The following is an 18,103-nucleotide window of genomic DNA, read 5'->3' on the forward strand; positions in this document are numbered from 1 at the left end:
GGTTCAAAAAATATATCCGTCCCACCCACTTCAGTACCGTTGTCATGGTTATGAAACGATTGGTGATTGGACGGCTGAGATATGAGATCTTGCGTCATCAAAATTAAGCTCGTCGGCAGCAAACATACAGGAACTGTTCTTTCAATGCAAGGCACGCAAGCAACCAGCTTGTGCAGCTGCTGTTTAGTTATTTATACTGTATAAATGGGTAATTGTATGTACAAAATAATGTGATATCTTGTAACAATTGTAAGTCACCCTAGATAAGGGTGTCTGCTAAGAAATATAATAATACGGAACGTTTGGCCAACTTTGCAGTAAATTGGAGCTATGTTTGTGTCTTACGCATTAGCTGTGTCCCAACAAATTTTGTAAAAAGAATACGAACCGACGGTCAACAAATGCGCCAGTAACGTAAGTACCTAAATTTAATTTTATCAGTTTGAATTCAGTTGACTGATGCAGCTGAGATGCACTGTATGTTATGCTCAACTCATGCCTCTATTCCTGTTTGTTTTTGTTCCCATATAACTGACACTTTTCTAAAGCTCAAAGGGAAATATTGACATTCACTTTTAGTCACTGTATGAGAGCTTTCTAAATTTAAGCTCACTTTGGGAAGTTGAATACTCGTTTGAGAGCTTTTCTTTGTGTGATAGTGACTTGCAGCTCGCTAACGTTATGGAGTTTGTGCTGATATGCCTGTTGGTGGGAAATCAGATGTCAAAATGTTTTGGTAGAAAGTGTGTTCTTGATAAATATGGTGCTGTTTCTGACAGTTTAGAGTGTCCTCAGTACACATATTGGTAATTATGTCATTACGTTTACATCATTAAGTCATAAACGGCCCCTCTGTGTAAATTTGGGGCCCAGCCAGGAATAAAATCCTGCCACCGCCACTGCCACAGGGAGCAATGTGTCATCTCCGCTGAGGCGAAGAGATCGATCTGCACCTTCCCGAACCATTCCCAAGGATTGAGCCGATACTCCGACGGATGCGGACCCCCTCTCTCTCTCTCGAGCAGGTCCGTCACCTGATTGTCCATGACCGGGAGATATGTCGCAAGAAGGGACAGCAGGTTCCTTTGGGCCCAAGTCAAAAGCCTGAAGGCAAGACGATGCAACCCCAGGGACTGAAGGCCACCCTGGTGGTTGACATACGCCACCACTGATGTGTTGTCCGTGTGGATCAACACGTTTGTTGCGTACCACTGGTAGGAAGCGTTGGAGAGCAAGGAGAACCGCCTGCAGCTCCAGCATGTTGATATGCAGGGACGTCCAGCGGCCTGACCAGAGACCCACTGACTCCTCTGCCTTCGCAGACCGCGCCCCAACCTGAGTAGGAGGTGTCCATCATCACTACCCTGCGGTTGGAAACTACTCCCATTCGGATCCCTTGGCGCAGGTGAGAGGTCGTCCTCCACCAGCGCAGGGCCGACGAGCAAGCAAGACACATTGTCAGCCGACGGTGTCCTTCGCGCTTGGGATGCGGATGAAACGCATTGAGCCACGCTTGCAGTGGGTGCATGCGCAATAAGCCCAGCTCGATGGATGAAATCACTGCAGCCATCAGACTCAGTAGTTTCTGGCACAAAACAAGGGGCACCCTCGATCCATGTCCAAACAGGGAGAGATGGTGCTGGAGAGCTGCTACTCTGTCGTATGCACGCATCATAGTGGAGTCCAACTGGAGACTCGCATACATTGTGCACTGCACCGGCGTCAGCCAACTCTTGGCATTGTTGATGGTGAGGCCCAGCCTCACCAGATGCTCAGTCACAAGCGATGTGTATGCCACCGCTCCCTCCTGCTACTGGGAACGGATCAACCAGTCGTCGAGGTAGTTCATCACTCTGACCCCTTGCGAAAGCCGCTGTCTTTCTTTGGAACCAGAAAGTATCTTGAGTAGAACCCTTCTCCTTGAGAGGTGGGGTCTACGAGACAAATGGCGTGCTTGCCCAGCAAGGCTGCCACTTCGGTCTGGAGCACCGAGGCCTGAAACAAATCCGTCACGAATGTAGTCGTGGCACTGCGAAAAGAAGGGGGTCCCAAGCGAAACTGAAGTGCGTAATCGTATTGTACGTTTGCCAGCACCCACGCATCTGAGGTGTAAGTGCGCCAGTAATGCAGCTGTTTTACAGTAAACTGGGTCTGAGGCTGCAAGCCTTCAGGGGCCCTGCTGGGATGGTTGAGGCTGAGGCTGGGCTGAGTGAGGCAGTTGCCTAGAGCGATTGCCCTGAAACCGCCTTCTAGGGTGCTGCTACATGGACTGGCCACAGCCTGCGCGCCCTCCACGTTGCGGTTGAACCCTGTCCCTTGCCTGAGGTGAGGCCTGTAGGCGACGCCTAAGGTCACCCAGCAGGGCTGTGGGGACTAGCACCGTCCTGGTGACAGTCCGCATCAGAGGTGTGTGCCAGTGGCTTGACCTACCCCGCGCCAGAGCAGGGGGAGGGAGCAACGCGGCCACCTGCCTAGACGCCTCGCATTCTCGGAAAGACCGCTGCAGGATCTCCTCCACTGCTGGACCAAAGGTACGGCCTGGTGATATAGGCGCGTCCAAAAGCACAGCCTTATTAGCATCAGGCACCCCCACCTGCGACAGCCACAGCTGTCTGCGCGTGACCACTAGGCCAGCCAGGCTCCAGCCCAGGGCCTGCCCTTGCAGTCAAAATACATAAGAATACACCATTTTGTTTTCATAACACCAGCTTATATGGGCCAAAGTGACCCCTAGACCCCAGTTGTTGTTTGCCTACTTAACTGATTCAGTTGCCTACCATTTCTGTCACCCCTATGTCCGCCACTGATGATGACGTTACAATAACAACATGTTTTCACAGAAAAACCTAAAACGTGATGATAAGTCAGATAAAGCCAATACCTGCAACCCATTTAAAAAGCAGTTTTCTAAATTGGTCAACTTCACGTTTACCTGTGTTTGTGATACTTTAAATCAATATTGAGTTATTATCATTTAGAATAATTTCTATGTAAAGTAGGATCCAACAGAATTGAAAGGTCAGTTGAGTTTATATACAGGATATATTTCAGTGTAAATTCCAACTTTAATGGTTCTGTTTCAGATCAAGAAGGTATTCTGTCTATGGGAGAAGATTTGATTGGCAAGTCAGATTTTGTTCTGGAGATTATGCTACCATGTTGGACTGCAGGGATCACTGCTTTTAGACAAAAAAGGTAAGATTTACCTTAAAGTACAGCTGTGGCCAAAAGTTTTGCATCACCCTATAGAATTAACTCATTTTGCTTGAATGGAACCCGCTGAATAATGTTACATTAATAATATTGAATTGCATACTGCTTTGTAGTTTTCCATATACTTCAAAAAAAAAACTGACAAAAATTGAAACATTTCCCTTTTTGATATCTAACATGAAATACAGTACTTTTGTGATATCATTTTGGAGTTTCTTTGATTACATGATGTTAGATCTGTTAACGGTCTAAATTATGTTCATATAGTTTATTTTTATTTATCTAGGTGATGCTAATCTTACATCCAATTTAGTTATGTCATCTAATAAGTACGAGATAAACAACAATAAGTCTTGAATCTGTAAAAGTAATTCACTGTTTCCAGTGCCGTTGGGCATGACAAACTGTGGATTATTTTCTTACCGATTCAATACTTTGAGTTGTTTATGCCACATTTCTTCCTAATTGATACTTTTTTGATAACTAAATTCAATTGGTTGTTAATTTGGTAATTTTAATTTGGTTTTTGCTCCTTTGTTAGCTTAGTTCAAACAATTCAAATGTTTGCATCTCACATTGCTGGAGTTTGAGTTTGAAATCCCATTTACACAGACACAGTAGTGTCTGTTGTAAGTGAAGATAGTAGCAAGGACTATGTTTTAGATGTAGAAAAAAAGTGTCACTAGTAAATAAAAATGCAAAAAAACAAAGGAATGTGAACAAGGAAAGGAGAGTACGGTTACTGATAGTTTTATTGAACCTGAAACAGATGAAGTCCTCAATATCATTGCCAGCGATTACTTTGAGAAGTACAGAAGTGGACTGTAAACTTGTTTGAATAATGGTTAAACGAAAGAAGTGCGAAATCTACGTTTAAATCTAACATCTGTGTAATTGCTGGATGATAAAATTGCTGTTTTTCCTGAACCTGTCTGAATATATGTGAAATAAAAATGAGAAGGGGGTGTTTATGTGTAAATTAATTTTGTGGTAGAATAAGGGGTCAAATTGTAGAAGGGAGATAAAAAGGACCCTAAATAGTATGCAGTCTTTACCCTGAAATGTAAGGTAGGTATTAAAATTGTGGGTGGAAAAAAAGGAAATGTAGTTCTTGCTGTTTTTAAATGAGGAATGAAAATCTACATCTCTCACAATGCCCTAGCTATCCAAAAACATGGTTCGTAATTTAACAAGCTCAGAATTTATAAAAGGACAGGTTTCAAAGACACCGGCTGTCTATGTGAAAGTAAGGACCTGTGTATAGACCTGAATACGGTGTACGTTGAAACAAAGTACAATGGAATGTCGCCTCGCTAAATAAATATTAAAAGTAAGCTATGACAGTAATGGCATTGGCAGCAAATGCAGCTTCCGCGATAGAAACAGAAAGAAAGCATTTTAGCAATCAGCCTTTACTGTCTGTAGGCTACTCTCCACACCGTTGTAAGCTACGCGCCGTTCCTGGTTGTGTGACTGCAAGCAGCCCAGAAATAGACACAGACCAGTACCTTGGTGCTTTGTCCTCGGTACTTGGTGCTCGGTGCTTCGGCACCCCAGTGTTTAGGCCTCGACACTCGTGTTACCCTCGGGTCCTCTGTGCTTTGGCGCCCTCGGTACAATAAAGTCTGGGCACCCTCTGTGTTCAAGTGCTTCCCGACATCAGTGGCTTCGTGCCTCTGTGCTTCGGCATCCTCTGTGCCTTGAGGACTGTACGCCTCGAGGCTTTTTCAAGGCGCTTCGATGCTTCTAGGCATTTTAAGCCTTGTGCACCAGTATCCACAAGATCCTCGGGTCCCTGGTGCTCCATAGCCTCGGTACCTCGGTGCTTCGACACCCTCAGTACCCCAGGGCCTCGACGCTTTGGGGCATCTATGCCCTCGGTCCAAAATCACTTGTTGCACGAGCACATTCGATCCCCTCAAGGTTTTAAGTGCCTTGGTGCTTATAGCTTCGGCGTTTGTCAGCCTCAATGTCGAACTTTCACCCGTGCACGTCCTGCAGGTGGAATCTGCCCCCGCAGGATAAACACACTTTGCGTGTCAAGTACCTGGGCATTGAGCACGCCTCTGCTGCCTTGGCAGATAAGACATTCTGCACTATTTGCGCCGGATCCAAGGAAAAGACCTTGCAGAACAGAATGGCGCAGTTCACAGGGGAGACCCTTGCAGCTAGCCTGGGAGAGCCATCTTTGACCTCGGGATCCCAGTTCTCCCCCCTCCGCCTGCTCTCGAGCCCAGCACAGAGTATGTCTTGCGCGCAGGATCCAGCAAGTTCGGCCAGCAACTGCTATAGATTACCCTCGAGGGGTAGAAAAAGGGAGGAGTTGATCTAGTTGGAGGTCTGTCCAAGGGTCCTGTATGCCCTAAGGCCAATGCAGGATTACAGAAGCCCACCTGAAAAACCTGAAAAAACTAAACGGGCTCTTGAGGGAGAGGAGGTTCCAGATGGTCACATATAACCACATCCTCCAGTCTGTCTGGCCGGGTGACTGGTTTACAACAGTGGACCTGAAGGACGCGTATTTTCATGTTCCTATCCATCCAGCGCACAGGAAATATCTCTGCTTTGCCTTTCAGGGGAGCGTCTTTGAGTTTTCTGTGCTGCCATTTGGCCACTCCTTAGCCCCCCACACATTTTCAAAGTGCTTGGATGCCATCCTAGCTCCCTGGCAGCTGCAAGGGATCAGGGTGATGAACTACCTAGATGGCTGGTTGATTTGTTTCTAGTCCCAGGTAGGAGCAATGGCCCACACAGCGATTTCTGATGGAGCATCTGTTGAGGCTTGGTCTTCACCCTCAACTATGCAAAAAGCCAATTAATACCGGTGCAGAATATGGTTTACTTTGGTCTCTGGCTGGATTTCCTCATGATGCAAGCCTACCTGTTGGGCGACAGAGTAGCTGCCATTCACAACTGTGGCCCTGTTTCAACATGGGTTCGCTGTACAATTGGTCTTGTGCCAAAAATTACTGGATATGATGGCCGCATCTTCGTCAGCCATCCAACTGGTGTTACTTCACATGTGCCTATTTTAAGCATGGCTCAATGCCTTTCGGCTACACCCCTACACCCATCCCTCCGGGCTGTACATCTCCCGGGAGTGTTGAACTGGGCAGTGGACAGTGAGTGGCGACTGTACCCTCAGGTGGTGCAGCACATTTGGGAACGCTTTGGGGAAGCTGAGGTCAATCTTTTTGTCATGGCAAAGACGACTCATTGCCCCCTGATGTACTGAAACAATGGTTTTTTAGTGATAGGACACAGTAAGGACTGGAATCTTTCATTTTATTTGCATTTATGCTTTGCATGAATATTTCTGGAAATACGTCCCACGTTTTAGCTCAAGGAGCAGAGACCAATCTGCCATTGATAAATGGAATGTAGCTGATGGGAGAACCTAACATGTAAAATTACCCAATGTTGCCTTTTGTGATAAAGTACAATGTAAAGTATCTTGACTAAAAACATTTTCTTCAATTGAAGAATCCTCTGCGGATTCATCGGTATATTGCTCACATGTTGGTGTCGTGTTGTGTATCTACATTTAAATTTGTGTCACTTATGTTTTTAAATAAATCAAGTGGAATACAGATCATCTGTTTGTGTTCCTTTGTTACAAGAACATACATTAACAGTTGTATTTGTAGTATCACAAAAGGCAACATTTGTTTCACTTATGTTTTTAAAACAGTCAAGTTGAGTACACAGATTGTCTGTTTGTGTTGCTTGTGTAAATGAAGAACATACATTAAGAGTTTTATTTAGTAGTGTTACAGGGTAGTCTGTTTCTTTTACCTGTAAATGTAAAACCTTTTGCACTGGTAGTACCTTTAGCTGGCATGTGCCCGAGTTCCAGACAAAGCCCATGGTGTCAATATCTGCACCACTATGATTGGGAATGCCAACACATACCATTCATGGCAGATAGAATTTTAGGTTTGAGTCATCATCATCATCATAATAATAATAATAATAATAATAATAATAATAATAATAATAATAATAATAATAATATAAAAAAACAAAAAAAATATATATATTAACAAGTGCTGGGACGAACACAGGATTTTTATTTTTGGATATTCGCTCATAATTTAAATATTCGTTCGTTTTCAAAAACTAATAAAAGTCATTATGTTACTCAGAACTCCGGCAGAGACAGTATAGCAGCTGGGGCAGTGGGTGTGGCCCGTGTGTATGCCTGTATTTCACAGCAAGACATTACAATATGTAACACGTTAAAGTAGAAACATATCCCAGGAGTAAAGAATAAGTTGTGTAGGCCTTACTTTACCCCAGTGAATTTACTACAAAACAAAAGATGCCAAATAGCAGTTCAAGTTAAACGTTGTTTTGTTTATTCTAAAAATAAATAGTACATAAAGTTGACACCGCATTTTATTTATTTATTACTTTTTTTTCATTCCTTGCCATTGCTGTTTCTCCACAGTAAACAGTGGCCATAGACACGTTTTCATAAAGTAATAACATGAGGTTTACTTGTGCCTTTTTGTAGCTGAACAAGCAAATGAAAACTGAACATTAACTTTAAACAGTTCTGTGGAAGGGTGGGAAAAATTCACTGACACGGGAGACAGGAGTTTTATTTGGAACACCTCTTAGGTGCACCGATTTCTTTAAACCATAAGGTGGCACTGCTGCAAAGCTCAACCCAATACCAAAAAAGTTAAAAGTTTGGCTGTGGTACACACACAGGTGTCTGAGATAATAACCAAAACACAATGCACAAAGAAAAAGGAAAATTAAACACTAATCAAAACTACAAAATAACAGGTGCTTTGCTATTCCCTCACTATACTGTGGGGGGTTGCCCAGGTTTTCCCACCTAACAGCACATGTCCTGCTGGGGTACGCTGCCGTTTTTTTCCTCAGTTTGTTTGTATTGGCATCCGAACCCAGTGTCACTGTGTTTTCATCTGTAGGAGCAGCCCGGCCTGAAGGATTAGCAAAGCCTAACTCTTCTAGGTTGAACGACCCCCCAAGACACACCTCCTGACCACTCAGAGAGAGGGTGAGACACCACACCCTCTTCCAACCTCTCCTTGCCAAGGCCATGATTGACAGGCTGATCCTGTGGGGCTGCTGACTCAATCTGCAGAATTATGCATGTGTCAGACAGCCAGCACAGACCTTGCCCTGTCACAGCTTCAAATAAAACAAACGTGGAAATGCCGTTGTAAAACAAAGGGGAAAAACATGCTGTTTTGGTTCTAATTTATTACATTACAAAAATATATAATATATACAATCACTACACAACATCTCCAGCAAGTTGGGCACTGTTTAAGCAAGGCATTTCAGAATGACATGCTTGCCTTTTTTCTGTCCCATAAGATTCTAAAGGAGCACGTGTTTTTGACCCAGATGGCCTACGTGGTTTGTTTACTTTTAAATACATTTAGATCTTTAATTTAACATCATATAATCATAGAAACAACATCATGATATTGCAGAAGTCTACTGGAAGCTATAATCGTAGTACAGTATTTATTATCTTGTTTGTGTAAACTGTGACAGGCTACTGTAGAAAATGCTGCATTCATAGTTAAGAGTGCTTCAGAGAACTTGGTTCAAAGTCGTCCCCATTTTTACCACAGTAAACAAAATAACACCCTGCATATAAATAAATTACCGTGTAACAGTAGGAGGTTTACTGATGCGGATTAAGACTTTGGCTTCCAGACTAGGTTCTCTCCACTTATTCTTTGCTATAAACATGTCTATAATGTTCTGTCTTTGTGTATGCTTATTAAAGTCACTGCATTTAAAGTTGTCATTGTTTTGTCTTTGCTGTGGTGAGTGGCTTCTGGAGAAATAATTAAATATGTTGCATTTTTTGGGGGGGGTGGTGAAATGTAAGATTTGTTTCCTCATCCACAATTTTAACTCCTTCTTTCCATTCTTTTTTCTCTATATATTTCTAGCCTTAAAAGTAATCTATTTCTCACACTGTAGTCGGTGTACGCTTTAGAATTCACATGCCTTCCTCAAACAGTGCTACAGTCAACATGATATTTTACTTTTGGTTGAGAAAAAGGATGCTTTTAGAGCATGTTTCATTCACACATTGCTTAGGGAGTAAAAAGAGTCAACAACCTCTAGTTATTTTTCTTAACTTTTATTGGATTTATCAAGTTTTTTTCTGGTGAAATGTGTTTATTAATAAAACATAATGGTGTATGTCATGGCCATTAAATAAAAGTACTGTTCATTGTTCAAAGTAGGAAAATGGGGCATTGTGGTAAAGTGGTTTGCAGTGCGCAGGTGTAGAACTGATACATTGTGTAACAGATGACAGACCACAAAATTCACGGTCCACATAATTCTTTATTGGTTCCGTTTTTAATCCAGGTCATGGTGACTGTAAATAATAATCCCAGGCAATACACAGCAGTGTATGTTGCACAGTTTTAAACCACTGGTTACAGTCCTGTAATAATAAACACAGTATAAACATGCACAAAGACACACACACACACACACACACACACACATGATCACAAGTCCACAGTGAGTGCTAACGTTCAAGTGATGAAATTTATCTGTGCAGTTATGAAATGTTGTCCGGGTTGGTACTGGCCTTAAGAGACAGCTCCTGGTATGTGTTAGCCGTCTAATAAGAGCAAACAAGTACAATTAGAAACTACAAAATAAACACTAAACACTCACGGTTACTTTTTCACTCTCCTTCAGCGGTTCTCTCATAACCATAACAAAGGAACAGATCACCATGTTCCCTTTTGTACCATCTGCCACGCCCCCTTGGTTAGTGAGTGCAACCGTTTTTTCCTCCAATCCGCTGCCACATCTTTTCCCATCTGGGGCGATTGACTTGGTGTACTGTGGCTCCTCCCCCTTTCTAGATGGCCGACTTTCACCTTTCCCTGGAATGAATTGTCAGAGCATCCAGTCTAGGGCATACTGTTCCTTTTACACAGCGCCCTCACAGGTCGGGAGGGTGATTTATAACCAAGATTCATTCTTCCTCTGTCTATCCCACCACTCAGAGTGGAGCCGAAGGAACACTTGGCTAAATCTACTATTCCTTATTACACCCATGGTCTTTCCCTGCACGGTGAATCATATGATACATGAAGGGCTGCAATGCCAGATACCACAGAGTTATCCGGGCATTACTGTCCTTCATTATTCTTAACCACTTGAGTGGGGCATGGTCTGTGACAAGATAGAATGAATGTCCCAAAAGGTAATATTGTAAAGAGTGAGCAGCCCATTTATGGCCAAACAATCCTTTTTGACGATGCAGTAGTTGCACTCCCGAGGGAGCAGCTTTTTACTGCGATACACGATGAGTGCTTTACTCTATCTGCCTTTTGGGACAAGACTGCCCTCAGACCAACATCCGAAGCGTCGGTGTGGAGGATGAATCTTTTGTTAAAATCTTTTGTGCGATGAGGGTGGAGGCTTGGCAATGTCAAACGCCCCCTGACATTCTCCTGACCATTTAATCAAATTTGGAGCACACTTTCTAGTGAGGTTTACTAAGGGATTGACCACTGTGACATACTCGGGGATAAATCTTCGATAGAAACCTCACCTGAGACTTGGTTTTGGGGATTGCCATGTTCAATAAAGCCTTGACTTTGGTGATAATGGGTTTACCTGCCCATTTCCGATAATAAATCCCAAATATTTATTTTTTTTCTTTGGCAAATTCACATTTTCTCAAGTTGGCTGTCAGTCGGGCTACCCTTAGAGACTGAAGGACGGCCGTGATCCTAGCCAGATGCTCTCACCAGGTGGAGCTGTAGATAACCATATCGTCAATATACGCTGCTGTATACTCACAATGTGGGTGTAAGACCTGGTCCATCAGTCTCTGATAGGAAGAAGGGCGCACCATGTAGGCCAAATGGCACAGACCATCAGGAGTAGAAAATGCAGTTTTCTCTCTAGAGCTGCAAGTTAATGGGATCTGCCAGTATCCCTTCATCAGGTCCAAAGTTGAGATGAACTTGGCCATTCCCAGTCTGTTGAGAAGCTCGTCGACCCGAGGCATGGGGTAGGCATCGAATTTGGCAATAGCATATACCTTACAGAAATTAACGCAGAAGCGGTTGGTGCCTCTGCCCTGGATGGCCCAGTAACCTCGCCCACTCTGTCGACGTTCCACCAAACCATCTGTCTGTGGATGACAAACAGAGTTTTGAATGGGACATATTTTGAGTATTTTGTATACTTGCTGTAATCTTTGAGTCAAGAAGTTTGTTCCACGATCAGCCATTAAGTTCTTTGGCTATCGCAGATGCACTTGCAGACCTCAATGGAACTGCTTCTGGGTATCGCGTTGCATAATCTACCACCACTAATATATGCGTATACCCGGAATCAGACGGTAGCAAAGGGCCTACAATTAACCTTACCCATAACAAAGGAACAGATCGCTTAGCTATGTCCTCTTTTGTACTGTCAGCCATGCCCCCTTGGTTAGTGAGTGGGATCTTCTTCCAATCCGCGGTTTACACATCGCTTCCCGTCTGGGCGATGACTTGGTGTACCGTGGCTCTGCCCCCTTTTTAGGTGGTCGACTTCCACCTTTTTAACCAAGATTCATTCTTTCTCTGTCACAGGCTTTCATTTGTTATACTGTATTATAATACTACTTGGTTTCATTGCAAAATTGGATTAGAAAACTCAACGTATTTCATGTATTGTTTTTGTAGTTGCGAAAATATAACCGCTTATACTAACTAGCAGGCTCACTGTCAGTCCCCCAAAAAACACACACAAAAGTATTATTTAACATGCTAGTGTATTGTATTGTTGTTGTTATAGCCCTTTATTATATTTTACATATGACACTATTAATTATGACGTCACACTTGAATTCAATCAATGTACCGATAGAATGCAGTAAAAGTAATCGGACAAACTAAACTAATTTTATATCTCCAATACATGTACAGCAAAGCAGCTTCCATGTATTTGCAGTAAGACACCAAGGGGTAAGCTACTGCACTCCTTTGAGTCCAGGTATTTATTTTAACTAATTTTGGAACCGGGTAGTAAGGACGGTCTACGATCAAGTAGTTTGAATCTGAGGTTCTACCTGTCTCTTGCATTCCTTTCTGTTCTGCAGCTTTGCTCAGTTCACTGCTTATTCCAGGTTCACTATTGTTCAGGACCTCAACTAACGTTTTGATACTTTTGCATTATTTGTTTTATTTATATGTATAAATATAGCACACATTTAAATTAGGTCTACACACTTCAGTAACAGGTGTGACAAACTCAACCACTTTTTTTTTTTTTTTTATTAAAAAATAAAAAACTTCCAGCTTCAGCTGTTCACTTCATAAGATGCATTTTTAAACAGAGGTTTAGGATAGCAACATTACTTTTTGTGCACATTATAGGGTGCAATAAACCAGTCAAAAGTTTTTTATTTTCACATTCAAACAAACACTTCTGCCATTCACAATAATCCCCCCAAAATTTGTAAATAAGTTATTATAAATAAATAAATCTAGCACATTTTCAGTCTGGTCAAAGTGGTTTCCACTTCAGCTGTATACATTAATAACTGTCCCGTCACAGACATCCCATATAATTTGATAATAATGAAATATGATAAGGCTTGCTCAATATGGGACATTAGGACTTTGAAACAATCAAAATTCTTGTTAAATAAAAATTAGAACCACTGTATGGTTACTTTCTGGATACAAATCTGTACCAGAAATGCATTTTAACAGCATTTCCAGTATTTAACACTGCCCTTTTTTTTACTCTTTAAAAAATACAGTGCTCTGATTAAATTTCTTTAATTTGGAATAATAAATAATAAACTGCTTCTGTTTCATTTGCTTTCAGGTATGCAGACTGTGTGATACTTATACTACCACAACTAGAGGCCAGCCTAAGATGGGTTTATACAAAAGCAAACAACTGCCCGGACAGGCTTCTGACTGCTGAGGTAAATGCTTTGAGTCCAGGTGTAAAAACCTATGACAGTGTAGCCCTTTAGTATGTTGCTGTCCTATCAAAAACCCTCCATTTGACTATCATCGATTGGCCAAACCATTTGTCATTTAGTAATAAGTAATTAGTTTGTAATATTTATTCCAGTTCAACAATCATATTCTGTCCATTTATGGGTCTAATATGCCTTTGTTTGTAACCTTAGTACTTAAACACATCACAGGATCAAGATCAGGGGTGTCAAACTCCAGTCCTAAGGGTCGCAGGGTCTTCTGGTTTTCATTCCAACTGTCAAGCTGTCAATTAACATAACTGATCTAATTGTTCACTTAGACACATTTAATATTTTTTTCAAGGCCTTTTACTATGGACCGTCTAAAGCAGGGCTTCTCAAACTTGGTCCTGGGGACTCCCTGTGGCTGCTGGTTTTTCATTCCAACCGAGCTCTTAATTACTTAACTAGAACCTTAATTGAACTGATAATTTGCTTAATTTGACATTTTTACTTGTTTTCAGCTCTTAAACAGTTGCAGTTCAAGTTACTTATCAAATGTTACAGCTAACTTGAAATATGCCACTGTTCAAGAGCTGAAAACAAGTAAAACAGTCTAATTAAGCAAATGATCTGTTCAAGTAAGGGTCTAGTTAAGTAATTAAGAGCTCAGTTGGAATGAAAACCAGCAACCAGTTTGAGAAGCTCTGGTCTAAAGGGACATGGTGTGAATTAAAAAAAGGTTAGTATCTGGAGAGCACGAGTTAGTGCTTAATACTTAATAGAGATTGCGGTAGCCTCATTTGATTTTCACTTATTTTGTAATTTCTCTCTGTCTTTGCATTGCTCATCTGTCAAAATGACAGTAATCATTTTTTTGTTGCAGTTACAACCACTTTCTGAAATCAAAAGCATGATTGGACTTGATCATCAATGTGTTGGTCCCAATAATAACTCGCAAATCACTGAGATGTGACTCAATTTACTCCTTGACATGAAGTCTTTCATGGGGTAAAATAGCTTTATCTTGCAAGTTAGTCTTTCGGGAGCTACGAACTGTTGTATGATGTAGCCTATGGTATAATCTAAAGGGCATATGTGTACATACTTTTCACCATGATAAATCGAGATAATTAAGTTGCAAATACTGATTGATGACTCAAATTTCTCCTGTCACATTTGTTTTTGTAACTGGGTGAAATGTTTCAAGGAATAAGATAATAAAATTGGATGCACTAAATTAATGTATTTATGTTCAGATAGCATGAGCCTAAAAGCACACCAGTTTTTGCATAGTTGTTGTGCTATGAATAAATACAGTGAATGTCTCCAAACCTATCCACCAAGAATACCAGGGGCCAGTTTTTCAAAACTGTGGTAATTGGATTTCCGTGTTTGATCTGGATTATATTGTGCAATTGGGTTTTTGAAAACATCGAAATGCGATTGGGATTACTGTGATCTAGATTTAGTTTTGGTAATCCGATAACACTTTTAGATTAAGTGTTGCAATTGGGGTTTTCAGAATTTAAAGAGAAGATACCAGGATTATTGTGATCCTACTGCGGAGATGGATTTAGCTTTTAAATGATCATAAAATAACGATATTTTGTTTGAATTGTCATAGCAAACACACAGTATATGTCCAAATAGTGTTAGAATATAATATTTAAATATTTATTTAAGTTTTGTATCCATGCAAGCAAAAAGGAAAACACATATTTAGTGGTATAGCTTTAATAAAAAAAGCATACGCATATGCTTCACCTACGCCTCCTTAAAACTCGTCTGAGATGCTGGACACCCGACCGACGAGGAATACGATGAAGAGATGTCTAAAAACACAGATCCTTTTTTCACAAGTTTTATTTTTATTCAATTTATATTTAGTTATTTAATTTCTGCTAAGTGGGTATAAATAAAATAACCATTATTTAAATGCGTTAAATGTGCACTAACATTAAAAGTAATTTAGTTTTTGTTAAAAAAAAATAAAACTAAATAAAGTGTAGATTAATCATTATTACCACTATCTTATTTATTTTGTTAAATTAGGTTATAGCATAAATAAGACTTCTTTTAAAAAAAAATTAAGAACCAGCCTACTTCAAAAACTGGATTTCGTAATCATGATTATTTGTTATCTGGATAAATGTAATCCAGCAGTGACATTTTCTGAAAACCCAGGTCAGTATGATCCACATAAAGGTAATCTCCATCACAAATATGATCCAGATTAAAAGTTTTGAAAAACCAGCCCGAGGTGTCTGCTGCAGTCAGCAAGATATTAACTGGTGAGCACAAGAGAGTGTCTGGTGAGCACAAGATAGTATTTTTTAAAAATGTTTTCACAATGTCCCTTTAGGGCATGGCTTCTCAAACTCGGTCCTGGGGACCCCCTCTGTCCACTGGTTTTCATATCAGCTGAGCTCTCAATTACTTAACTAGACCCTTAATTGAATGGATAATTTGCTTAATTAGACATTTCTACTTCTTTTCAGGTTTTAAACAGTTGCAGTTCAAATTACTTATCAAATGCTCACTTGAAATATACAATTGTTCAAGAGCTGAAAACAAGTAAAAATGTCTAATTAAGCAAATGAGCAATTTAGAAGCCTTGGGGGTTCCATACTTTTTACAATCGATGATTTAAAAAATGTGTTTGATTCAAGGTACGCTACCTAGAAAACATTTTGAGGCCTGGAGAGAAGTGATAAATGTATCTAATTAATCAAATAATTAGACCAATTAAGTAATCAAGACATCGGGAGGAATGAAAGCCAGAAGTCTTCTGGAGACTTCTCTGTCTTCATGGCTCGGCTCACCATTGCTTGATTGCAGAGAGTGGGTCCCGATATATTTTGCATATTTTTGTATCCGTTTTCCCCGCGGCCAATTTGGATAGGTCTTGTCTTCTGCAGGTAGGACTGTTGCCCATCATTGAACTGTCAGACTCTTTCGGACTAGTGATGGCATACTGGGCTGCTATATGTTATGTCATGTTCGTCCCTAGATTGTTTGGCTTGAACTTGGCAAAAGAGTTCAATAGGAGATCTCGGTTGTTCTAGGTTAACGTTAGGGCCTCTACTTGTTGCGGTGGCTCTTACAGCCCTGAGGTCGGTCTGTAGGCTCATTGCTGCGTCTTCATGGTGGGAAAGCATTGAAGAGCGCGTTGGTTCTGCAGGATGCTGGTAAGCGTAATTTTTCCACCTTTCCATTCAGGGAAACCCTCTGCTCAGTGGCGTACGCTCTTTCGGCTGTCGGGTGACACTCCCAATATAAGTTTCCAGGGTCTTGTCGTATTGTTTTTGTGGTTTCCTTGTGTCTGGGACCGGTCAGTTTATTTCATCCATGCGTTCGCACAGCTCAGCCATGTCTTGACACATTTGGATTAGTGCTTGGGACCGAGCTGACACATGGTCTGCCTTTTCCATGTTATAGTCCTCCTCAGGGTGTCTGGGGTATTCCTTTACTCATCGAGCTCTGGTTTCGTGTTTCAGCTCCCAAACTCCTGAAGCCTTTCTATATCTCTATGTCAATTAATCAATCTTATCATCTAGGCGTTCCTTCTCAGACTGTAGATATTTTCAACTCAAGCCTTTCTCTGAACCATTTCAACAGCATGTTGTTCTCCCTCTGTTTCCAGAGCCGGTATCCTTCTAACCCATCTTCCTTGTTTGTTCTCCAGCTCTTCTTTAATAGGAATTTTAGCCTTGACTCCTCACCTTTATTTTTCAATTTTTCATTCTAAATCTTCAGTCTCCCTATTGGCTAGGTTTTCCTTGACTTCGCATTTCCTCGTCTGAAGTTCCATTTCTTGAGCAGCCTGTTCCCCTTGTTCTTCCAGCTCTTGGTTTAAGTCATCTACCCTTTCAATGGCTTGATCGAATCTTCCCCTTAGTTTGTGGAATTGTGTCTGTGTCATTGTTAACTCCTTTTGTAGGAGCATTTCTATTCTGGATACATGCACTAGCTGATCAGTTTTTTTTACTGTTTTTTGCAAGTCTCCTGGTGAGCTGTTGCTTTGACCTTTCCAGTTGAGGAAATTCTGTACATTCTAGAAGTTCAATTTCAATATTCGCACTGTCTCAGGCTTTTGACGGGTCTGCAGTGCATTTGATGAACAGGTCTGTCAGTCCCACATCCTGGGAACTTTCAGTAGTTGCACCATGGGTTGTTGACCCTTCCAACATGTTGTGTTGTTTGTAAATGTAACTTGTGTGGAACATTTGGCAAATGTGTGTATAATTAAAGTTAAAAATGTACTTAGTTGGAATGGAAAAGAAACACTGAATGGCAGATAATGAAGGAGAACTTGTAAAAGTTTTTCCAATTGTAATATCAAAATATTAAAATGTTGATAGTTCTCAAAATAATACTAAAAGTATTTCGATGAATAAAACAAAAGTGGTAATAATAGTAATTTAATTACTTATTAAAGTTAATGTGTTATACAGATTAATTCCACTAAAAAGGAATATTGTTTAATTAAATGTGTTTCAGTTGTACTTAATTAAAATGACCACAAGATGGTAGTATTTGTTTATAATTGTGAAAATCTAAAATAAAATAATCTTTAATTGTAATTTTATTATTGTCCACTAGAGTGTAGTATATGTTCATGTGAGGCGTGTGAGTACAAATGGATTTTCCAGACAGTGATTTACGTGTAACAATTAAAATTTTATTTAATATTACACGAGAAAAAAAAGAAAAATAAATAATAAAAAAGGATGTGAGGGAGGGAGTGCGGGAGTAATCAAAAACAAAGGAACGGGAGCCTCTTAGTCCTCGTCGCGTTCTGCTTTAATCCAAAAATAAAACAAAAGCAATAAAAACAGAAAAGAACCAGTTAGTAAGGCCCCCGTTCGTGACACAGTCCAAACAACCAAGTACTTCCCTCCAGCCTTTTTTTTCCCCGCCTCTATTCCTTAG

The 18,103-nt window shown here is 40.9% G+C and overlaps 1 protein-coding gene across 4 annotated transcripts in view; it reads left to right on the top strand.

Moving 5' to 3' along the window:
- Positions 1 to 312: 312 nt before the first annotated feature.
- Positions 313 to 18,103, top strand: part of LOC121316031 (endoplasmic reticulum membrane-associated RNA degradation protein-like) — a 42,939-nt gene continuing 25,148 nt past the window's right edge. For 3 of the 4 annotated variants that reach the window (XM_041250728.1, XM_041250725.1, XM_041250727.1), the window contains exons 1-2: positions 574 to 3,195; positions 13,069 to 13,171. In XM_041250728.1, the coding sequence (XP_041106662.1) occupies positions 3,104 to 3,195; positions 13,069 to 13,171 (195 nt within the window). In that variant the 5' untranslated portion in view covers positions 574 to 3,103. Of the gene's footprint in view, positions 415 to 573; positions 3,196 to 13,068; positions 13,172 to 18,103 lie in introns of those variants that run through there. The other variant, XM_041250724.1, reaches the window with a different exon arrangement.

Source organism: Polyodon spathula, chromosome 5 (genome assembly GCF_017654505.1).
Source record: "Polyodon spathula isolate WHYD16114869_AA chromosome 5, ASM1765450v1, whole genome shotgun sequence".
Classification (NCBI taxonomy): Eukaryota; Metazoa; Chordata; class Actinopteri; order Acipenseriformes; family Polyodontidae; genus Polyodon; species Polyodon spathula.